This window comes from Mesoplodon mirus, assembly GCF_964341445.2.
Source record: "Mesoplodon mirus genome assembly, chromosome: 4".
NCBI classification, from domain to species: domain Eukaryota; kingdom Metazoa; phylum Chordata; class Mammalia; order Artiodactyla; family Ziphiidae; genus Mesoplodon; species Mesoplodon mirus.
The window spans coordinates 33548520-33566055 of record NC_138979.1 but is presented as its reverse complement, the minus strand read 5'-3'; the positions used below and the strand labels follow the sequence as shown (position 1 = coordinate 33566055).

Sequence of the window (17536 nt, the reverse complement as noted above, 5' to 3'; positions counted from 1 at the left end):
GACCCACCTGTCAAGCTCTGTGCCTTGTGGCCTAGGAGCAGGGCCAAAGCCAAGACACTGAGGGTGCTGCCTGGAAAGGAGGCTGCTTTGTGGGACCCAGATGGGAACCCCCAAACCCAGGGAGCTGGGATATGGCAATGGAGAGCCCTGAGGGAGGCCAGGAGGTCACGGTGAGTGCCCGGAGGCATCAGTGCCCAGGGGGGCTGTTAGCAGATGAGGATGGGGAGGTGGCCAGGGTGGGAACAGACTCCACGGACTCAGTGTTGAACCTGGGAAAGTGGAGGACAGCAGTGCACTGACCGGTACGGGGAGCCACGGTGACAGTTTCACCAGTCAGCTCACCGCGTGCCCCTGAAGCCTGCAATTCCTCCCCCACACCTCAGCATCATTTTGCCTTTGTTCCTGTTGGTTCTCTGGACTTCTATTTCCTCGAGAGGAAGTCCAGAGAGGAGGTGTGACCCGCCTGTAACTAGGAGCCGGACCTCATCCAATCCTCATGGGAGCCTGAGAGGGAGGTGTTATCACCCCTTCCACATGTGAGGAATGAGGGGACACAGCAGTCAAGATCACACGGCTGGGAAGCCGGAGGGGCCGAGACCGGAGCTCGGGTCTGTGTGTTAACATGCGTAGGACACAGCGGTGGTGACGCCAGCAAAGATCTTGGGAGGACTGCGTCAGTGATCAGGCAGAAGAGAAACCACGTGTCCCGGGGGCGCCCACCCCCACGCCGCCTGCCCCGACACCCTAGCGCTGCCAAGAGGCTCAGCCTCACTCCTCTGCCCCCGGCTTCAGCAGGACCACGAAACCAGGTCAGGCGGCAGGCACACGGCGGAGGCACGAGGAAGCCCCCAGCTCTGCCCTGCTGGGCTCTGCAGAGGAAACAGCATGGGAAACCAGAGCACCTCGAACCGACTGTGCTGACAGAGCAGGAGGGCCATGGGGGTCATCGCTCGGCGCTGGGGTCTCACACCTCGGGAGGGAATTGAGAAGGGGGTCCCGGGAGGGGAAGGTACGTACTTGACATTGGTGTTGGTGCAGATGATGTACTCGATCTCATCAGAATAGGGGTTCTGGAAGGTGAAGCTGCTGGTGCGGATTAACACCCACTCCCGGTTCTTGGTGCGGAATCGATACATGACCGACAGCACTTGGCCTTTCAGCTTCACCACCTGAGCAAACATTTGGAGAAGGAAATCAGCGGGAGGAAGGATGGTGCCAGACAGAGGAGGGGGAGGCAGCCGGTGGGAGCTCAGGACAGGAGCATCGTAGCCAAAGACAGGCACGGAGGGAGGGTGGGGGTGGGAGAGAGTGGTCACCTGACGGGAGCCCTCTGTCCACTTCCCCCGTGAGGCAGGGCACTGCATTTAGGTTGTTCTGTCGCCACCGTGTGAGAAACCAACTAGTCAATGCCCACTTGAGATCAGCGTTTACAAATCAGATCATGAAAACTCTACACGCTGGAGGGTTTCCCTTTTCGCCTTGGCTGCTAGGGCGCTCTGAGTTTGGTGCCAGTGCTCCCGTGAAGTAAGGCCCTCATACTCAGCTATGTCGTGACATTGTATTCATGGGTTTATTTATTCATACCTCTCATTAAGAAATTCTTAAACTGTTTAACATTGTAGATTGGATTAAATATACTCTCTGGGAGAAGATAAAATAAAATAACTAATTTCTATGCATTATCTATTTGTATGCATGTATCTATTATTACCCCCCTTTTTTTTTTCTTTTTTGGCTGTGCTGTGTGGCATGAAGGATCTTAGTTCCCTGACCAGGGATCGAACCTGTGCTCCCTGCAGTGGAAGCGTGGAGTCTTAATCAGTGGACTGCCAGGGAAGTCCCTCTAGGATTACTTTTATGTTGCAGTATGGTTTCCGGAATACTTCCAAATGTAAACCCTCACAAGAACTAGGTGAGGTGGGCTTTACTATTTACAGAGGATAATGCTGAGTGTCACAGAAATAAAATAAGTTGCCCAAGATCGGACAACTTTGGTGGAAAAGCTGGGACAGGAACCAAGATCTTGCTTCCAAACCACAAGTGTGTTTCAGCGAACACACGGCTGGCTTTCCTGCTCGGTGCAGACACACACGATCTATCACACACAGAAACCCGGAGATGCGGAGGCGGGTGGGCGCAGGTGCAGAAGGCGGCAGTTCTCAGAAGCAGGAACGTGAGGAGAAAGGACACAGATGGCTGGTGCGTCTGGGCCTGGCTGTGCTCATGCACCCAGGACAAAGCAAAGCAAACAGGAGCGCCCCCTCCTGGCCTACGGGACTGGAAGGCCCCAGGCGCTGGGCAGCGGGCCGGCCCGACTGCAGACCATAGTGTGACCAGAGATGAGAATGGGGACCTGGTCCTAGGGGTCGGGGAGGCACTTGTGCTTTATTCCAGGTTGGACGTCAGGGACCCCTCGGTCACCGAGTCTCCCCCACCCTCAGCCCAGGGCCCGGCACAGAGCAGGCACCTCAAGCACATTTCCTGAGCCGACCTGATGCATCTTTGGCCCCATGCCCTGGGCTGATGCAGCCGGGGCGGCCATCCTCTTTCTGCACCACCCTTGGGGAGCAGGATGAGATGAAACCTGAGGGTGCTGGGCTCCCTGGTGGGAAATTCCACGTGCTAAAGAAACCAGACCAAAAGTGCAAGGAGGGGAGACCCTTCCTGACACCTCACGTGAGGAAGCAAAGTCGTGGGGCGAGGCCAGGCCGGGCGCTCGGGGGTGCCTGCCAGCCGGCCCGCAGCCCCAACAGGAAGCTGGCCAGAGGTCAAGGCCACGTGCCCCTCAGGTCGATATTCTGAGGGGTCCTCCTCTGAGTCTGCACAAAGCACACGGGACACAGGCAGCGCCCCCGTCGTGAGACCACGTCTTCCACACTCTGAAGCTCGCGGACAGAGCCTTTTCATGTTTCCTCTAACCAGGATGCCTGAGATGGCGTGAAATTTTTTAACTCCATGTAACCAACACTCCCAAGGCACGGCCTGTGTGCAAGCTCAGCCCTTGGAGCTGCGGCTAAAGAGCCGAGGGAGGGAGCGCAGCCCTGCACCCGCCTCGTGCAAGCATCTTGTGCATCTCACCTCACGCAGTCCTCACAGCAGTATTTTGTGTAACTGGAAACTGAGCCTCAAAGGAGTTAACTCTCCTGTCAAAGCCTTATGACTAAGGAGGGGCAGAGACAGGATGGGATCCCAGGTCTACCTGACCCTGTGCCCCTTGTCTTTTCTTGAATCGCTACAGCTGAGACAGAACACTTGTCCCCAAAGAGCTTCTCACCTGGCACAGGCAGGGCAGGTGCACGGGTAACTGAACTCAGAGAGCAAATACCGCTACAGAAACATAAGATTGAGGCAGGAGATAGATGGGCCCCAGGCTGAGCAGCTGGAGTTTGCCCCGCTGTGGGCAGACACTCCAAAACAGCAGGAGGGAGAGACGAGTTGGGCCCTGACCAGATGAGAGATAAAAGACCACATATTCCTCATCCTCGAAGTCAAGGAGACCTTCCTGACTACACACGTGCAGAAAGGCTCTTTGGAGGTCAAAAAGGAAAGGGGAGCCACCCCGTAGTAGGTGATGTCAACCTACCCATAGGCCTCTTCACTAGAATCCACCTTGGCTAAGAGATGCACGCACACATGTGGGAAGATCCTGAGATAAATCAAATATGGACTCAGAACCAGGCAAAGCAAGACGACTGGACAAAGGAAACGGGAAGAAATGCCCCCTATAAGTGATTCTCTGAGCCCACCCGTGTGTCTATCCACACGTACTCTTTTTCCTCCTAATGGACATTTTACTTGTTTCACTACTTTCTGTCCTTGTGGGATTCTTTTCTGCAAAGTTGAAGGGCCAGGGCCTTGTCACTGGCCACTGGTCCAGTGGCTAGGATTTGGTGCTCTCACTGCCGCGACCTGACCTCAATCTCTGGCCGGGAACCGGAAGCCCTGCTTCAAGCTGCTGCAGGCCGAGGCCGCCTGAGATCAAGATCAGGGGCCACAGGTTACCAGCAAGTCGAGGAGACAGCCTTTCTCAGGCTCCAGAAAGGGTTCCTGGAGGGAGGTGGGTTTGGGTAAAATGCTGGCAGGTGAACACGCTGCGCCTTCTGGGGAGGGCTCTCCTGGCAGAAGGCGCAGCGTGGGCAGAGGTTTGGGGGCGGGGAGACCTGAGGTGCGATGGGGGATGGGACGAGGCACTAGGTTAAGGCAGTGTGGGTATCACAGTCCAGGCCTGGAGACCAGGCTGGTATGTTCAACTGCGCCTCATTCAGGTGCGATGCTAGGTGTCCCAGATCACGAAGGCCACGCATAAATCCAGCCTAGCCCAGCTCTTCCTGAAAACAGCTTTGCTCGTCACCACCACCACTACTGCCACTGTCACCACTGAAGGCATCTGAGCAGAGAGAAGAAGGAACCTGCCTTAAATCTCACTGGGTTCCACCCTTTCATCTGACTTCTAGGTCAGCTGGGATCCTGAGAGGGAATCCAAGAGCAGACACCAGAGCGAACTCAGGATTCCCAGCCAACCTCACAAACCAACCTCAAAATTCCTCACAAACTCGATCCCACTCTAAGGTCTCACGTCGGGGCCATTCAAATACTCTTGTTTAAATCCAGAGTTCAAGGGCTGACTCCGAACTGACATAGCCTCCTTCGTGCTTTTGCAAAAACAAGGCACTTCCCTTTATCAACATTTGTCCCTCACCCCGACCACTGGTGGCTAGAACCCAAAGAACACAAGCAAGGGGCCCAGGCCTGGCGCTCTCCAGGATGTCCTTGTGGCTGCTGCCTGCTGCCCGCTGAGCCCTGTGACCTGCCCTGGCTGCCGGCTCTAGGGCGTGGCTGCTTTGGCTTTGCCTCCTGCCTGAGGAATGAATGAGGTGGCTGCTCTCAGAGCGAGGGTTACTTAAGCCAGATACCAGGGTGGGATCGATGTTAAATTCCTTCTTTTTCTTTTAAAATCTCAGGGGTGCTGTCAGATGGTGAGGCCGGTGTGGGGCTTTGGTGATGGGGATGGATGCTTTGGAAGGAGGCAGGCTCCAGCCCTAGCTCTGTTATTGCCTTGCTGTGTGACTCGGGGCAGGTGACTGAACCTCTCTGAGTCCTGGTTTCCACTGCAAAAACGTGGGGATGATAATATACTGTGAAGGATTGAGGATCATACAGGATAATGTATGACAAAGGGTCTGGCTGGTTATCAACAGTGATTGGGGGGGGGTCCCATCACTGTTAGAGCTTCATTTCCATAAGAAAATGAAGCCAACCCAGTCCAAAGAGGACGATGCTAGACCACACAGTTTATAATAATTTCCACATATTTAGCAAAGATGGCATAAGAGATATACTATAGCAGTGTTTATTGAATGTTTAGCCATTCTGATTCCACATTTTTTCCAAATTGAAAGTCACCTGCTGTGGGTGATGATCCATTTAGACTACTTTATTAAGAGCATCCACATGCAAACACCATAGCCAGTGGTGGAGATGATGGTGAAAAGCACAGATGTGGAGCGTGCCCACAGGGAGCTTGTGTTTTAGTAGAAGAGACAGAAAAAAAAAAAAAAAAGGAAATCAATGGACAAAGAAAACAATTGAAAACTGGGACAGTTGCTGTGGAGGAAAAACGAGGGACTGAGAAGGTTAGGGGACCTTTCTCAGCTAGGGTCGTCACTGACAGGGTCTCTGAGGTGACAGGAGTTAAAACCTAAAAGATAAGAGGTGTCAGTCACGTGAAGAGTGAGGGTCAGAGGAGACACGTGCAAAGGCCCTGAGGTGGGAGAAAGCATAATGTGTTCAAGGAACCAAAAGAAGGCCAGGGTGGCCCATGTGTAGTGAACACATGCGGATGAGACATGCAGGGCGAGGTTCCTGCAGCCGTGGTGAGTAAGGGGCTTGGACCTGCTTCTAGGTGCACGGGAAAGCCGTCGGCACTTTTCAGGTAAAGATGTGGCAAAATCTAATTTACGTTTTCAGAATGGTTTGGCCTGGGACAAGAGTAAGAGCAGGGAGACCAGCCAGGGAGCTGTTGCAAACGTCAAAATGAGAGATACGGACGGGTGGCCTAGGCAAGGTCAGTAGGAGCGAAGAGAGGGAGAAGGGGGCGGGTTACAGGCGTCTCTTGAGGTGTAACAGGAGCACTCGATGGGCTGGATGTGTGGAGGGCGATGAAGGGAGGAGTGAAGACTGTTTCTTGGTTTCTGGCCTTTGCAACCAGAAAGACAGTGGTGCAAGGGAGACTGTGGGCTGTGAGAAGAGAATCGAGCATTCTACGTTTGAAGGTTAATGGGCATTCGAATGCAAGGGTGGGGTAGGTGCCTATATATCTGCAGGCGATGGTCTGGACTGAAGTCATCCAGTGGATAAAATCGTCTGGGAGAGTCTGTTTCTGTTTTGTAAATAAGTTCATTTATATCATTAAAAAAAATTAGATTCTGCCTATGAGTGATATCATACGGTATTTGTCCTATTTACAAAACAGAAACAGACTCACAGATTTTGAAAACGAACTTATGGTGACTAAAGGGGCAACGTTGGAGGGGAGGGATAAATTAGGAGCTTGGGATTAACATACGCACACTACTATATATAAAATAGATAACCAACAAGAACCTACTATATAGCACAGGGAACTCTCCTCAGTATTCTGTAATAACCTATATAGGAAAAGAATCTGAAAAAGAATGGATACATGTATACTTATAACTGAATCACTTTGCTGTACACCTGAAACTAACACGACATTGTAAATCAACTATACTCCAGTGATATTTTTTTTAATGAAAAAAAAATCGCCTGGGGGATATTAGAGAGAAGGTCAGTAACGGAGCCCTAGGGCATCATGGCTTGGAGACGCAGGCAGAAGAGGGACGACAAAGCAGTCTGACAGGTGGAAAGAAAACCAGGAGCTGGTGATGTCTGGGAAGAACAGAGCAGAGCGCGCAGGGCGCAGGAGGGGTTACGCGTGCACGGGAGGCGTGTAATTGGAGCACTAGATCTATTTGTGCAGACATATCCAGGCCTTTAATAGGAGAGCTCAGCTGTCAGAGGCCCTCATTCTGAAACACTTGTAAAGCAGAATGTCAAGGACTTATTCTCTCAGATGAATGACGAACTATTATTCCCTCTTCAAAAGTCATTTAAAGGTCCCTCTGCTGTAACATTACCCGTCCTTTTCTTTGTGGGGGCTGAAGTGAGTCGCTGGAGCCCTTTGAGAAACTGGCTCTCTCTCTCTCCTCCCAGGTGGACCCGGGCTCAGGAGGTGGCAGGTCCTCAGTGAGAAGCCTGGTTCTGTCACTGACTGCCCACGTGACCCTACGGTGCTCTTCCTGCACTGAGCTTCACTTGACTCACCTGTAGCATGAAGATAATAATGCCCATCTCCTGTGACTGTCGTGAAGATTCAGGAAAGCAGTGTGTGCGAAAGGGATCTCCATAGCGCCTGGCACATAGTAGGTGCTCAATAAACAGTAGCTGACCATAGTGATGCTCGGGATGCAGTCAGTAGTGTGGCCTTCCTCTCAGACCCTCACGGTCATCCTCAATCCTTCTCTCTCCTTCACTGTCTCTATCCAAAGCATCACTAACCCCACAACTGCCTCCTCTGCTGCTCCTACCCCATTTCAGGTCTCACCACCTCTCACCTGGGCAACTGAAGCAGGCTCCCAATTTGTCTTTTGTTCCAGTTATTTCGTACCCTTGTCTCTTCTGCATACCTGGGCTGCCAAAATTGTTTTTCAAAAACACTGCTCCACTTCAAAGCCTCAAGGGAATCCGCACTTAAATGACTCAGGAGAGAATTTAAGCACCTTGCAATGGCACATGAGGCCCTTCAGAATTTGGCCTCACCGGCCTCATCTTTGACCACTGCCCACCTCCTCCCCACAAGCCGGCCAGTGTCACTCCAGCCGTGAGGAACTACTCATAACTCTCCCAAAAAGCCATGCTCTTTTGCATCTCAGGGGCTGGCCCCTCAGTCTAGAGTGTCATTTCTTCTCTGCTCATCTTTCAAGACCCATCCCAATTGTTGCCTCCCCTCGGAGACCGTCCCGGCCTCTTTCCCACACTGTCAACCTCTCCCTCCTCCGCTCTTCTCCCATGAACAGAAATTCCTTCCTGATGGTCTGCCATCCCCCTTGGACTGCGAGCCCCTTCACGGCAGGGGCCCTGACTGATGCCTTTGGTGGGACCCTGCTGGCCTGCCTGGCACATCGAAGGACTACATCTGTGTGTAGCTGGCTTCTATGTCAGCTGTGAGCACTGGTGGTACCTGCTGAAAGCTCTCCCGCAGATGGCTCTGGTCCTCAGAGTGGCAGAATTCCAAAATGTCCTTTCCTAGAAGATCCTAAATAAAGAGACAAGCTTTAATAATCTCCAATCCCACGTTTCATTTTTTTTATATCTCACTGTTAGACGAGAGCGTTCACATACCCCCCCTTCAATCCTTTAGCTCACACCATCATTAGGGGAAGAAAAGTGGATGCAAATTTTCTCTCTGAGCAATCATGGAGCTGGCGTCTGGTACGCTATCCTCAGTCCTTTCGGCATATTCAACACCGACTTCTAATTTTGCTAAGGCACTTAGAGCAGCAGCTTCAAAATGCAATTTTATTTTTGTTTGCCTTGGAGAGGCAAACTGCACAGGCAAACTGTAATAAACATATTTTAATAAACAAAAAGAACGCAAATGATAGCATGAGGACAGATGTGTTGCCTATGAAAACTGGAATTGTTTAAATGGGGAAACTGCAGCTCTCTCGTGCCTGGAGAAATGCTGTTATCATAAAATAACTGCACTTGCTAAAAGCCTGTTTACTACCTACCTTTGCTCCTCTCTGTTTTATTCAAAGGACTCAGCATTAACCCCAAACGAAAGTGTTTTGCAATGAAACCAACTATAAAAAGATAAACCGTCAAAAGGCAAATGCGTTATAAGAAAGTGGTCCAGTTGGAAGGGCCTTAAATGGCAAAGGATTTAAACTAAGTCATCGATCAGAACCCAAATCAGCAAATGGCTTCAGTGGGAGCGGACACTGACAGTGGAAAGGAAGTCTTATTTGTGTGCCAAAAAGCATCTAGATGCTCATGGAAGGTGCCAGTGGATTAATGGATCTGGCTGGAAACAGAGGACCATCAGAGGTTATGGTGATTTTGGAAACAGATTAATTTTCCCCATCATTCCAATCCAAAATCTGAACTTTGCATCAACCTAGAGATGTAGAATTATATGAATGGTTCCAATATTTCAATTTGGTCTGTTCTAAAATATATATGTGGGCTTCCTTAGTGGCTGATAAGGAAACTGGGGCTCAGAAATGTAAAGAAAGTGGTCCACTCTTCCTGTTAGTCCAGGGTGTGGCCAAGGCAGTTTGAAACATTTTAGACTCATTGTACTCATGACCTGGAAGGATCTGTGAAATTAACTCTACATGGGGGACCTTCCCTGGTGGCGCAGTGGTTAAGAATCCGCCTGCCAATGCAGGGGACACGGGTTCGAGCCCTGGTCCAGGAAGATCCCACATGCCACGGAGCAACTAAGCCTGTGAGCCATAACTACTGAGCCTGTGTGCCACAACTACTGAATCCCACGTGCCTAGGGCCTGTGCTCTGCAACAAGAGAAGCCACCACGATGAGCCCGCGCACTGCAACAAAGAGTAGCCCCGGCTTGCCGCAACTAGAGAAAGCCCGCGTGCAGCAACAAAGACCCAGTGCAGCCAAAAATAAAATAAATAAACAAATTTATAAAAATATATATATATAATTAAAATACCCATATCAGCATGTCCCAAACTTTGTTCCTTTTTTTTCTTTCTTTTTTTGTTCAAATGCTTTTTATTTTGAAAATTTAAATCTACAGAAAAGTTGAAAGGGTGGTATAATAAACACCTGTGTGTCGTTTAGCTTGATTCATCAATTGTCAATATTTTGCCACATTTGCATTTTTCTCTTTCTTTCATATATATGTAAACATAAATATATAAGTGAAACATAAAATATATAGAAATGAAATATCTTTCATATACACATATATTTTAAAAAGTTTTGTTGAATCATTTGAAAATAATTAGCAGAAATCATGACACTTCTCCCTGAAATATATATCTCATAAAAATGACACCATCTCACAAATCCATAATATACCCTATTATGCCTAAAAAAAATCAAGTTATTTGATAAAATCACCCATTATTCCATACATATTAACATTTCCTCCCAAATGTCCTTTATAAGTCTTCAGGTTGAGGACCCAATTAAGGGTCTTACATTACATATTAATATAAAATAATTATTAATTAAAAATTAATTAAATTAAATTAAATTAAAATTTTCAATTTAAATTAAAAATTAATATAAAATAATATTACATATTATTTTATCTCTTTGGTTTATCTTAATTTGGAACAATCTCTCCTGCCTTTTGGTGTTTCTCATGACTTCTGTGTTTCTCACGGACTTTTTTTTAAAAAAAGGCCTTGAAAATGTACCCCCTGTAAAAAGAGGTTCCAAATACATTTGAGAAATAAGCAGTTAGACAAAATTAATTGAACATCTTTAAGACTTTTCAGCATCTTTCACACTAATATACTTTTAAAGTTTCTAAGGAGATTTTCCGTTTGGTGTTAATAAAACTTAATTGATCAGAGAGCCTCTTTTTCATAGAGCATCTTAACTCTAGTTTGAGAAAAATCATTTAGATTAAACGAAATGGTTAGGACAAAAAATGCAGAGTTAATTTTAAGCAGTGCAGTGGCATACAATGTTCTTTTTTGCTTTGGAAGGACATTACTGTACCCAGGTAGGGAGATGGATTTTTATCCTGTGTTTCCCTATATTGTGATGTACAATATCTTGAACAAATGTAGTAGGTGCATTTTAAGTAAAACTAAATCTCTAGCTGACTGCCATGAGCTCAAAACCACCTACCTGGGGTTGGTAGCCAATCACACTGATGCATCTTGGGTCCACAAATGTGATGATCCCGTCAGAGTTATGCCGGGATAAGAATTCCGTTGGCACCGACATCCCGCTCATGTCCATGCACACAGGAGAGCTGGTCACCTGGACGGAGAAATCCACAGGGAGGTGGTGATGGAGACTGAGTTAGAGAATGGGAACAATCCATGTGGATTTTTTAAAAAATTAATTAATTAATTAATTTGTTTATTTTTGGCTGTGCTGGGTTTTCGTTGCCACGTGCAGCCTCTCTAGTTGCGGTGAGCCGGGGCTACTCTTCATTGCGGTGCGCAGGCTTATTACGGTGGCTTCTCTTGTGGAGCATGGGCTCTAGGCGTGCGGGCTTCAGTAGTTGTGGCATGTGGGCTCAACACTTGTGGCTCGCGGGCCCTAGAGTGTAGGTTCAGTAGTTGTGGCGCACGGTCTTAGTTGCTCCATGGCATGTGGGATCTTCCCGGACCAGGGCTCGAACCCGTGTCCCCTGCATTGGCAGGCAGATTCTTAACCACTGCACCACCAGGGAAGTCCCCCATGTGGATTTAATTTCACAGATCCTTCCAGGTCATGAGTACAATGAGTCTAAAATGTTTCAAACTGCCTTGGCCACACCCTGGACTAACAGGAAGAGTGGACCACTTTCTTTACTGACCACTTTCTGAGCCCCAGTTTCCTTATCAGTCCCTGGGAATTAGGAAGCTGTAACTTCATAGGGTGGTTGTGAGGTTCAGAGAGACACTGCACGTCAAACCCTGGCACAACACCTGGCACACAGCTGGTGCTCAGAAATGTTAATACCCTTCCCTTCCCCCACCTTCCCGTTACTAAGGATGGGAAATGAGTCTAAGGAACTGGTCAAAATATTTGGAAAGTCTATATTTGTGAACTGAATTTACCCAAGTATTCTTTCTTCCCCATTTGCAAGGAATAACCAATGCTTATCACATGTGAATGGAATAGCTTATTCATCTGTCTGAAAATGGTAAGACCTAGGAAACCAGGGATGTGAAAGGTCAGTGTCCTCTGAACTACATCTGTCATGGCCCCTTCATCAGTACGGAGAAGGCCCTCGATGCCACAAGGAGAAAGACTGAGTGGCTACTGTGTGTGCCAGGCGTGAAGCCAGTGGACTTTATATACATTATTCAGCATATCTAATTCTCAAAAGATTAAAAAGACACATTTTTTGCCCTTGAGGAGCTTGCAAGGAAGGGGACTGCCCTCAACTAACTATACGAAAACAGACAGTGAAGAATCATAACTGACATATAAACCTAACGCCAGGCGTGTAGGGAGGAGGGGATGATTCATTTTGACTAAGCAGATAAGGAGTCATTTCACTGGATCTTGAAGGATGAGGAAATAGGAAGTAAACAAGAGGAGAAGGAGCTGTAAAAGGAGAAGAAGGGAAACAAGGAAATAACAGGCAGAAGGAACAGCCCGTGGACACCTGCAATGGTGGGGAAGTGCACGGTGGGCTTGTGGAAAGGGCATGCTGTGGTTTGGGAACAGGGCATGAGGGGGGGAGGGAGGAGGTGGGGTTGTAAGATGAGTGGGTGCTTTATCCTGCAGACGATGGGGCAACATTCAAGGGGATTAAACAGGGCTGTGAAACAACAAGGTCCTACTGTGTAGCACCGGGAACTATATTCAGTATCTTGTCATAACCTATAATGGAAAAGAATCTGAAAAAGATATATCTGTCTATGCAATGGGTTGGCCAAAACGTTCGTTCGGGTTTTTCCGAAAAACGTGAACGAACGTTTTGGCCAACCCAGTATCTATCTATGTGCTTATGTGTCAATCTATGTATCTGTCTATCTACCTATCTCTCTATTTATCTATCTATATTTCTATTTATCTTTCTCTATATATCTGAATCGCTTTGCTGTACACCTGAAACCAACATGATATTGTAAATCAACTATACTTCAATAAAAAATTTTTTTTAAACCCGGGTGTGATGTGAGCAGAGCTCAACTTCGCAGTAACTGGCGCACATGTGGGGACGGACTGACTCAGGCCCTCAGTGAAGCAAGGACAGCTTGCTTCTGCTGCCCCCAGCTCAGAGTCCCTGCCCCCCTTCTTCTCCCAGATGCAGCCTCATCCTTCTCCCACAGAGTGAGACACAGAACCCAACCATACTGAGGACACAGGAGGTCGAAAAAGGCATCCAAACCTACAGGCTCTTGCTCTTTGCAATAATAAGCTTTCCCTGGAGATCAAAAAAGCTGTGAGCTTTTTCTTACCTGGAGTCTTCCAATTGCCACAAGGCAATATTTACTGCTTTGTCCCACGTCGGCATCTTCTTCAGGTATGGTCATTCCTGAAATGAGAAATGCCAGAGTCATCAACGACATGTCCAAGATGAATCGAAAAGGGGTAAAAGTGTCCATGATTTTATTTACACAATCAAAGATACAGATCCACTGTTGATCCTGCAGGGTCTGGGAAGCTGCCCATGAATTCACCACCCCTCACTCATTTCCTGCTCCTCTTGGCCTGATGTCTTTTTTTTTTTGCCGTATGCGGGCCTCTCACTGCCGTGGCCTCTCTCCCATTGCGGAGCACAGGCTCCGGACGCACAGGCTCAGCGGCCACGGCTCACGCGCCCAGCCGCTCCGCGGCATGTGGGATCTTCCCGGACCGGGGCACGAACCCGTGTCCCCTGCATCGGCAGGCGGACTCTCAACCACTGCGCCACCAGCGAAGCCCTGCCTGATGTCTTTTGATAATTTCATGGTACATTATCATCTGCATCTGTGGATGATGCGGAGGGATTTAAGGAAGATGAAACAAATTATTCATTTATACATTTGCAAAACTTGGCTAAAGCACTTGGTTATAAGAGAAATTTCGATAAGAAGTGTATAGGGGCACTTCAAATTATGTAAATATTTCACTTATCTGTTGCCCAAAATCAAATACCATCAGAGGCAGAATCATAAACAAAAACAAAAAACAAAAACTAAAACTCACCAAAACCAAAATGACTAACTTGCCAGGCAAGAGAACGTAACTAGTGTTCACTCTTCTGTTGTAAAGTCAGGGTTTTCGAGGGATGGAAAGGAGAAACTGGGCTTCCCTGGTGGCGCAGTGGTTGGGGGTCTGCCTGCCGATGCAGGGGACACGGGTTGGTGCCCCGATCCCACATGCCGCGGAACGGCTAGGCCTGTGAGCCATGGCTGATGACCCTGCGCATCCGGAGCCTGTGCTCCGCAATGGGAGAGGCCACAACAGTGAGAGGCCCGCGTACCGCAAAAAAAAAAAAAAAAAAAAGAAAAAAAAAAAGAAAGGAGAAACTGGTGATGGGAATGATGATTAAGCGCTAAAAACCGGTGCTCTGGATAGGAAGGAATTGGTTAAAACAATCCTCACTGTTGTTGGTTAGAACTGTTGTAGTGAAACAAGCATTCTGCTCTGATATCTCCTAGACAAGAGCTGTTAAGTAGAAAATTCCCTTTTATACTGCATTAACACTTAACATAAGTATTTTCGCACTAGGTCAGACCGAAGGTTCAGGGTGATGGAATCACACAAGCACAGTGACAGCCCATCACTACAGACTGTGAAGGGAGTGTTAACACGACTCTAGCTGTAAGGGCCAGAGAAATGTCACTCCCTCCTCATCCCCACCACCCTCTTCACACTCCTCTCTGCCTCCCCGCCCCCCCTCCCCCGCCGGAGGTAACCAGCCCCTTAGGTTTCTGCTTTATCCTTTGCTGTATTTGTTTTGCACAAATGAGCATCTGTCTCCTCTTCTCCTATGAAGGGCAGTGCACTGTAGATGCTCTTTGGGGCTTTGTTTATTTCACTTCACAGTATGTCCTGAAAGACACTCCATGATTATTCATAGAGCTCTTCCTTATTCTTTTTTCAGAATTGCATATTGCTGCATTTATGTAGAGTAACCAACGTTGAATACTACCACTCTCTTATGTACGAAGATTTAGGTGTTTCCAATACTTTGTAACTACAAACAAGGCTGCGAAGAATAATCTTGCGCACACATATTTTCTTAAGAATTGGAGGTGTAGATACACCCAGAAGATACACCTACCCTAGAAGTGGGATTTCTAGGTTACAAGGTAAGTGTATATGTATGTAGTTTTGTTAGGTGTGGCCAAATTCCCCTCCAGAAGGAGTGTACCAATGTGCATTCCCACCAACAAGGTATGAGAGGCCTTTTTCCCCACTCTTGGCCAACAGAATATGCTGTCACATGATTTAATTTTGGTCAGTTGGATAGGTTAGAAATAGTATTTCAGTGCTGTCTTAATTTGCATTTCTCTAATTATGAGTGAGTCTGCACATCATTTCATATGTTTGAGGATCATTTTTGTATCTTATCTTTTAGTGAATTGTCTATTTGTGTATCTTCCCCATTTTTTTTAAAAGGTTTTCTTTTTTTTTTTTAATTTATATACTTTATTTTTTGCTGCGTTGGGTCTTCGTTGCTGTGCCTGGGCTTTCTCTAGTTGTGGTGAGCAGGGGCTACTCTTCATTGAGGTGTGTAGGTTTCTCATTGTGCTGGCTTCTCTTGGTGCAGAGCACGGGCTCTAGGTGCACATGCTTCAGTGTGGCGTGTGGGCTCTGTAGTGGTGGCTCACGGGCTTAGTTGCTCTGCAGCACGTGGGATCTTCCTGGACAAGGGCTCGAACCCGGGCCCCCTGCATTGGCAGGTGGATTCTTAAGCACTGCGCCACCAGGGAAGTCCCCTCCCCATTTTTCTACTGGGATTTTGATCCTTTGCCCCTCAATTTTCAGGAGTTCTTCGTGTATCAGGCATATTAAGCCTTTGTGGTATATGTTGTGAATATGTTCTCCCGGGTGGTCCTTTGTCTTTTGGCTTCCCTTACAATGATTGAAAAAATTTATAATTTTTATGTAGTCAAATTTATCAATCTATTACCCCTAGTATCTGAGTCATAATTAGAAAGCCATTTCCTACACCAAGGTTAAAGAGAAAGTCAGCCATGTTTTCCTCTGATATTTTATGGTTTCCTTTTTTACATTTAGATCCCTAATCCATTTGGAGCTATTCTTGTGTAGGGGTGTGAGATATATTGGATTTAATTTTATCTTTTTCTAAATGGCTATCCAGCTGTCACACTAACATTTATTAAAAGTGCAGTGATTTGAGATGCCACCTTTATCATACTATAAATTCTAATATGTATTTGGGTCTAATACTGGGCTTTCTCTTCTATTCCACAGGCCAATTGTCCATCAAGCATTAGTACCACAGGATTTTAATTACAGAGGGTTTATAGTATCTGGCAGGGCTATTCCTCCCTTGTAGTTTTTCTTTTTCATTGTTTTCTTGTCTATTCTTGGACGTTTATTTTTTCACATGAACTTAGTATCAACTTATTTAACTCCATAAATAGCTTGCTGTTATTTTTATTAGGACTGCATTAAATTTATAAATCAACTTCAGGAGAACTGACATCTTTATAAAGTTGAATTGTCCTACTCAAGAACAGGGGATGTTTTCCATTTGTACGCCTGCTTTTGTGTCTTCCAGACTGTATTAAAAATCTCCTCATATATACTTGTACTTTGTATACTTATGAAAATTCCTAAGTATTTAAATTTAAAAAAAATTTTAAGTGTAATATGTCATTTACACTTAAATTAAAAAAAATTTAAGTGTAAATGACATATTAGTTTCAGGTGTACAACACAGTGACTTGGTATTTTATAAAATGATCACCACAATAAGTCTAGTTACCATCTGTCACCTGAAAAGTTGTTACATTTCCTATGCTGTACGTTACACCCCTGTTACTTATTTATTTGATAACTGGAAGTTTGTACCTCTTAATTCTCTTTACCTATTTCACTCTCCCCCAACACCCTCCCCTCTGGCATTCGTTTATCCTCTGTATCTATGAGTCTGTTTCTGTTTTATCTTGTTTATTTGTTTGTCTTGTTTTTTGGATTCCACATATAAGTGAAATCATATGGTATTTGTCTTTTTCTGCCTGACTTATTTCACTTAGTATCAATATAATACGCTCTAGGTCCAACCAGGCTGTCACAAATGGCAAGATTTCATTTTTCTTTATGGCTGAGTAATATTTAGTTGTGTATATATACCACATCTTTTTTATCCAGTCATCTATCAATGGACACTTAGGTTGCTTCCATATCTTGGCCACTGTGAATAATGCTGCAATGAACATAAGGGTGCATATATCTTTCTGCATTAGTATTTTTGCTTTCTTTGGGAAAATGCCCAGAAGTGGAACTGCTGAATCAGATGGTAGTTCTATATTCAATTTGTTGAGGAACCTCCATTTTGTTTCCATAGTGGCTGCACGAATTTACATTACCACTAACAGTGCATGAGGGTTCTCTTCTCCACATCCTTGCCAACACTTACTATTTGTTGTTTTTTTGATAATAGCTATTCTGACAGGTGTGAGGTGATTATCTCCTTGTGGTTTTGATTTGCATTTCCCTGATGATTAGTGAGGTTGAGCACCTTTTCATGTGTCTGCTGGCCATCTGTATGTCTTCTTTAGAAAAATGTCTATTCAGATCCTCTGCCCATTTTTTAATTGGGTTGTTTGCTTTTTTGATGCTGAG

The 17536-nt window shown here is 46.5% G+C and overlaps 1 protein-coding gene across 7 annotated transcripts in view; it reads right to left on the bottom strand.

Annotated features, from left to right (window-relative positions):
• ARNT2 (aryl hydrocarbon receptor nuclear translocator 2) overlaps positions 1-17536 on the bottom strand; it is a 192503-nt gene that overhangs the window by 37089 nt on the left and 137878 nt on the right. For all 7 annotated transcript variants that reach the window (XM_082619590.1, XM_082619592.1, XM_082619588.1 and 4 more), the window contains 4 exons: positions 13192-13268; positions 10916-11050; positions 8261-8335; positions 1018-1169 (listed from right to left, as the gene is read on the bottom strand). In XM_082619590.1, the coding sequence (XP_082475716.1) occupies positions 1018-1169; positions 8261-8335; positions 10916-11050; positions 13192-13268 (439 nt within the window). The remainder of the gene's footprint in view (positions 1-1017; positions 1170-8260; positions 8336-10915; positions 11051-13191; positions 13269-17536) is intronic.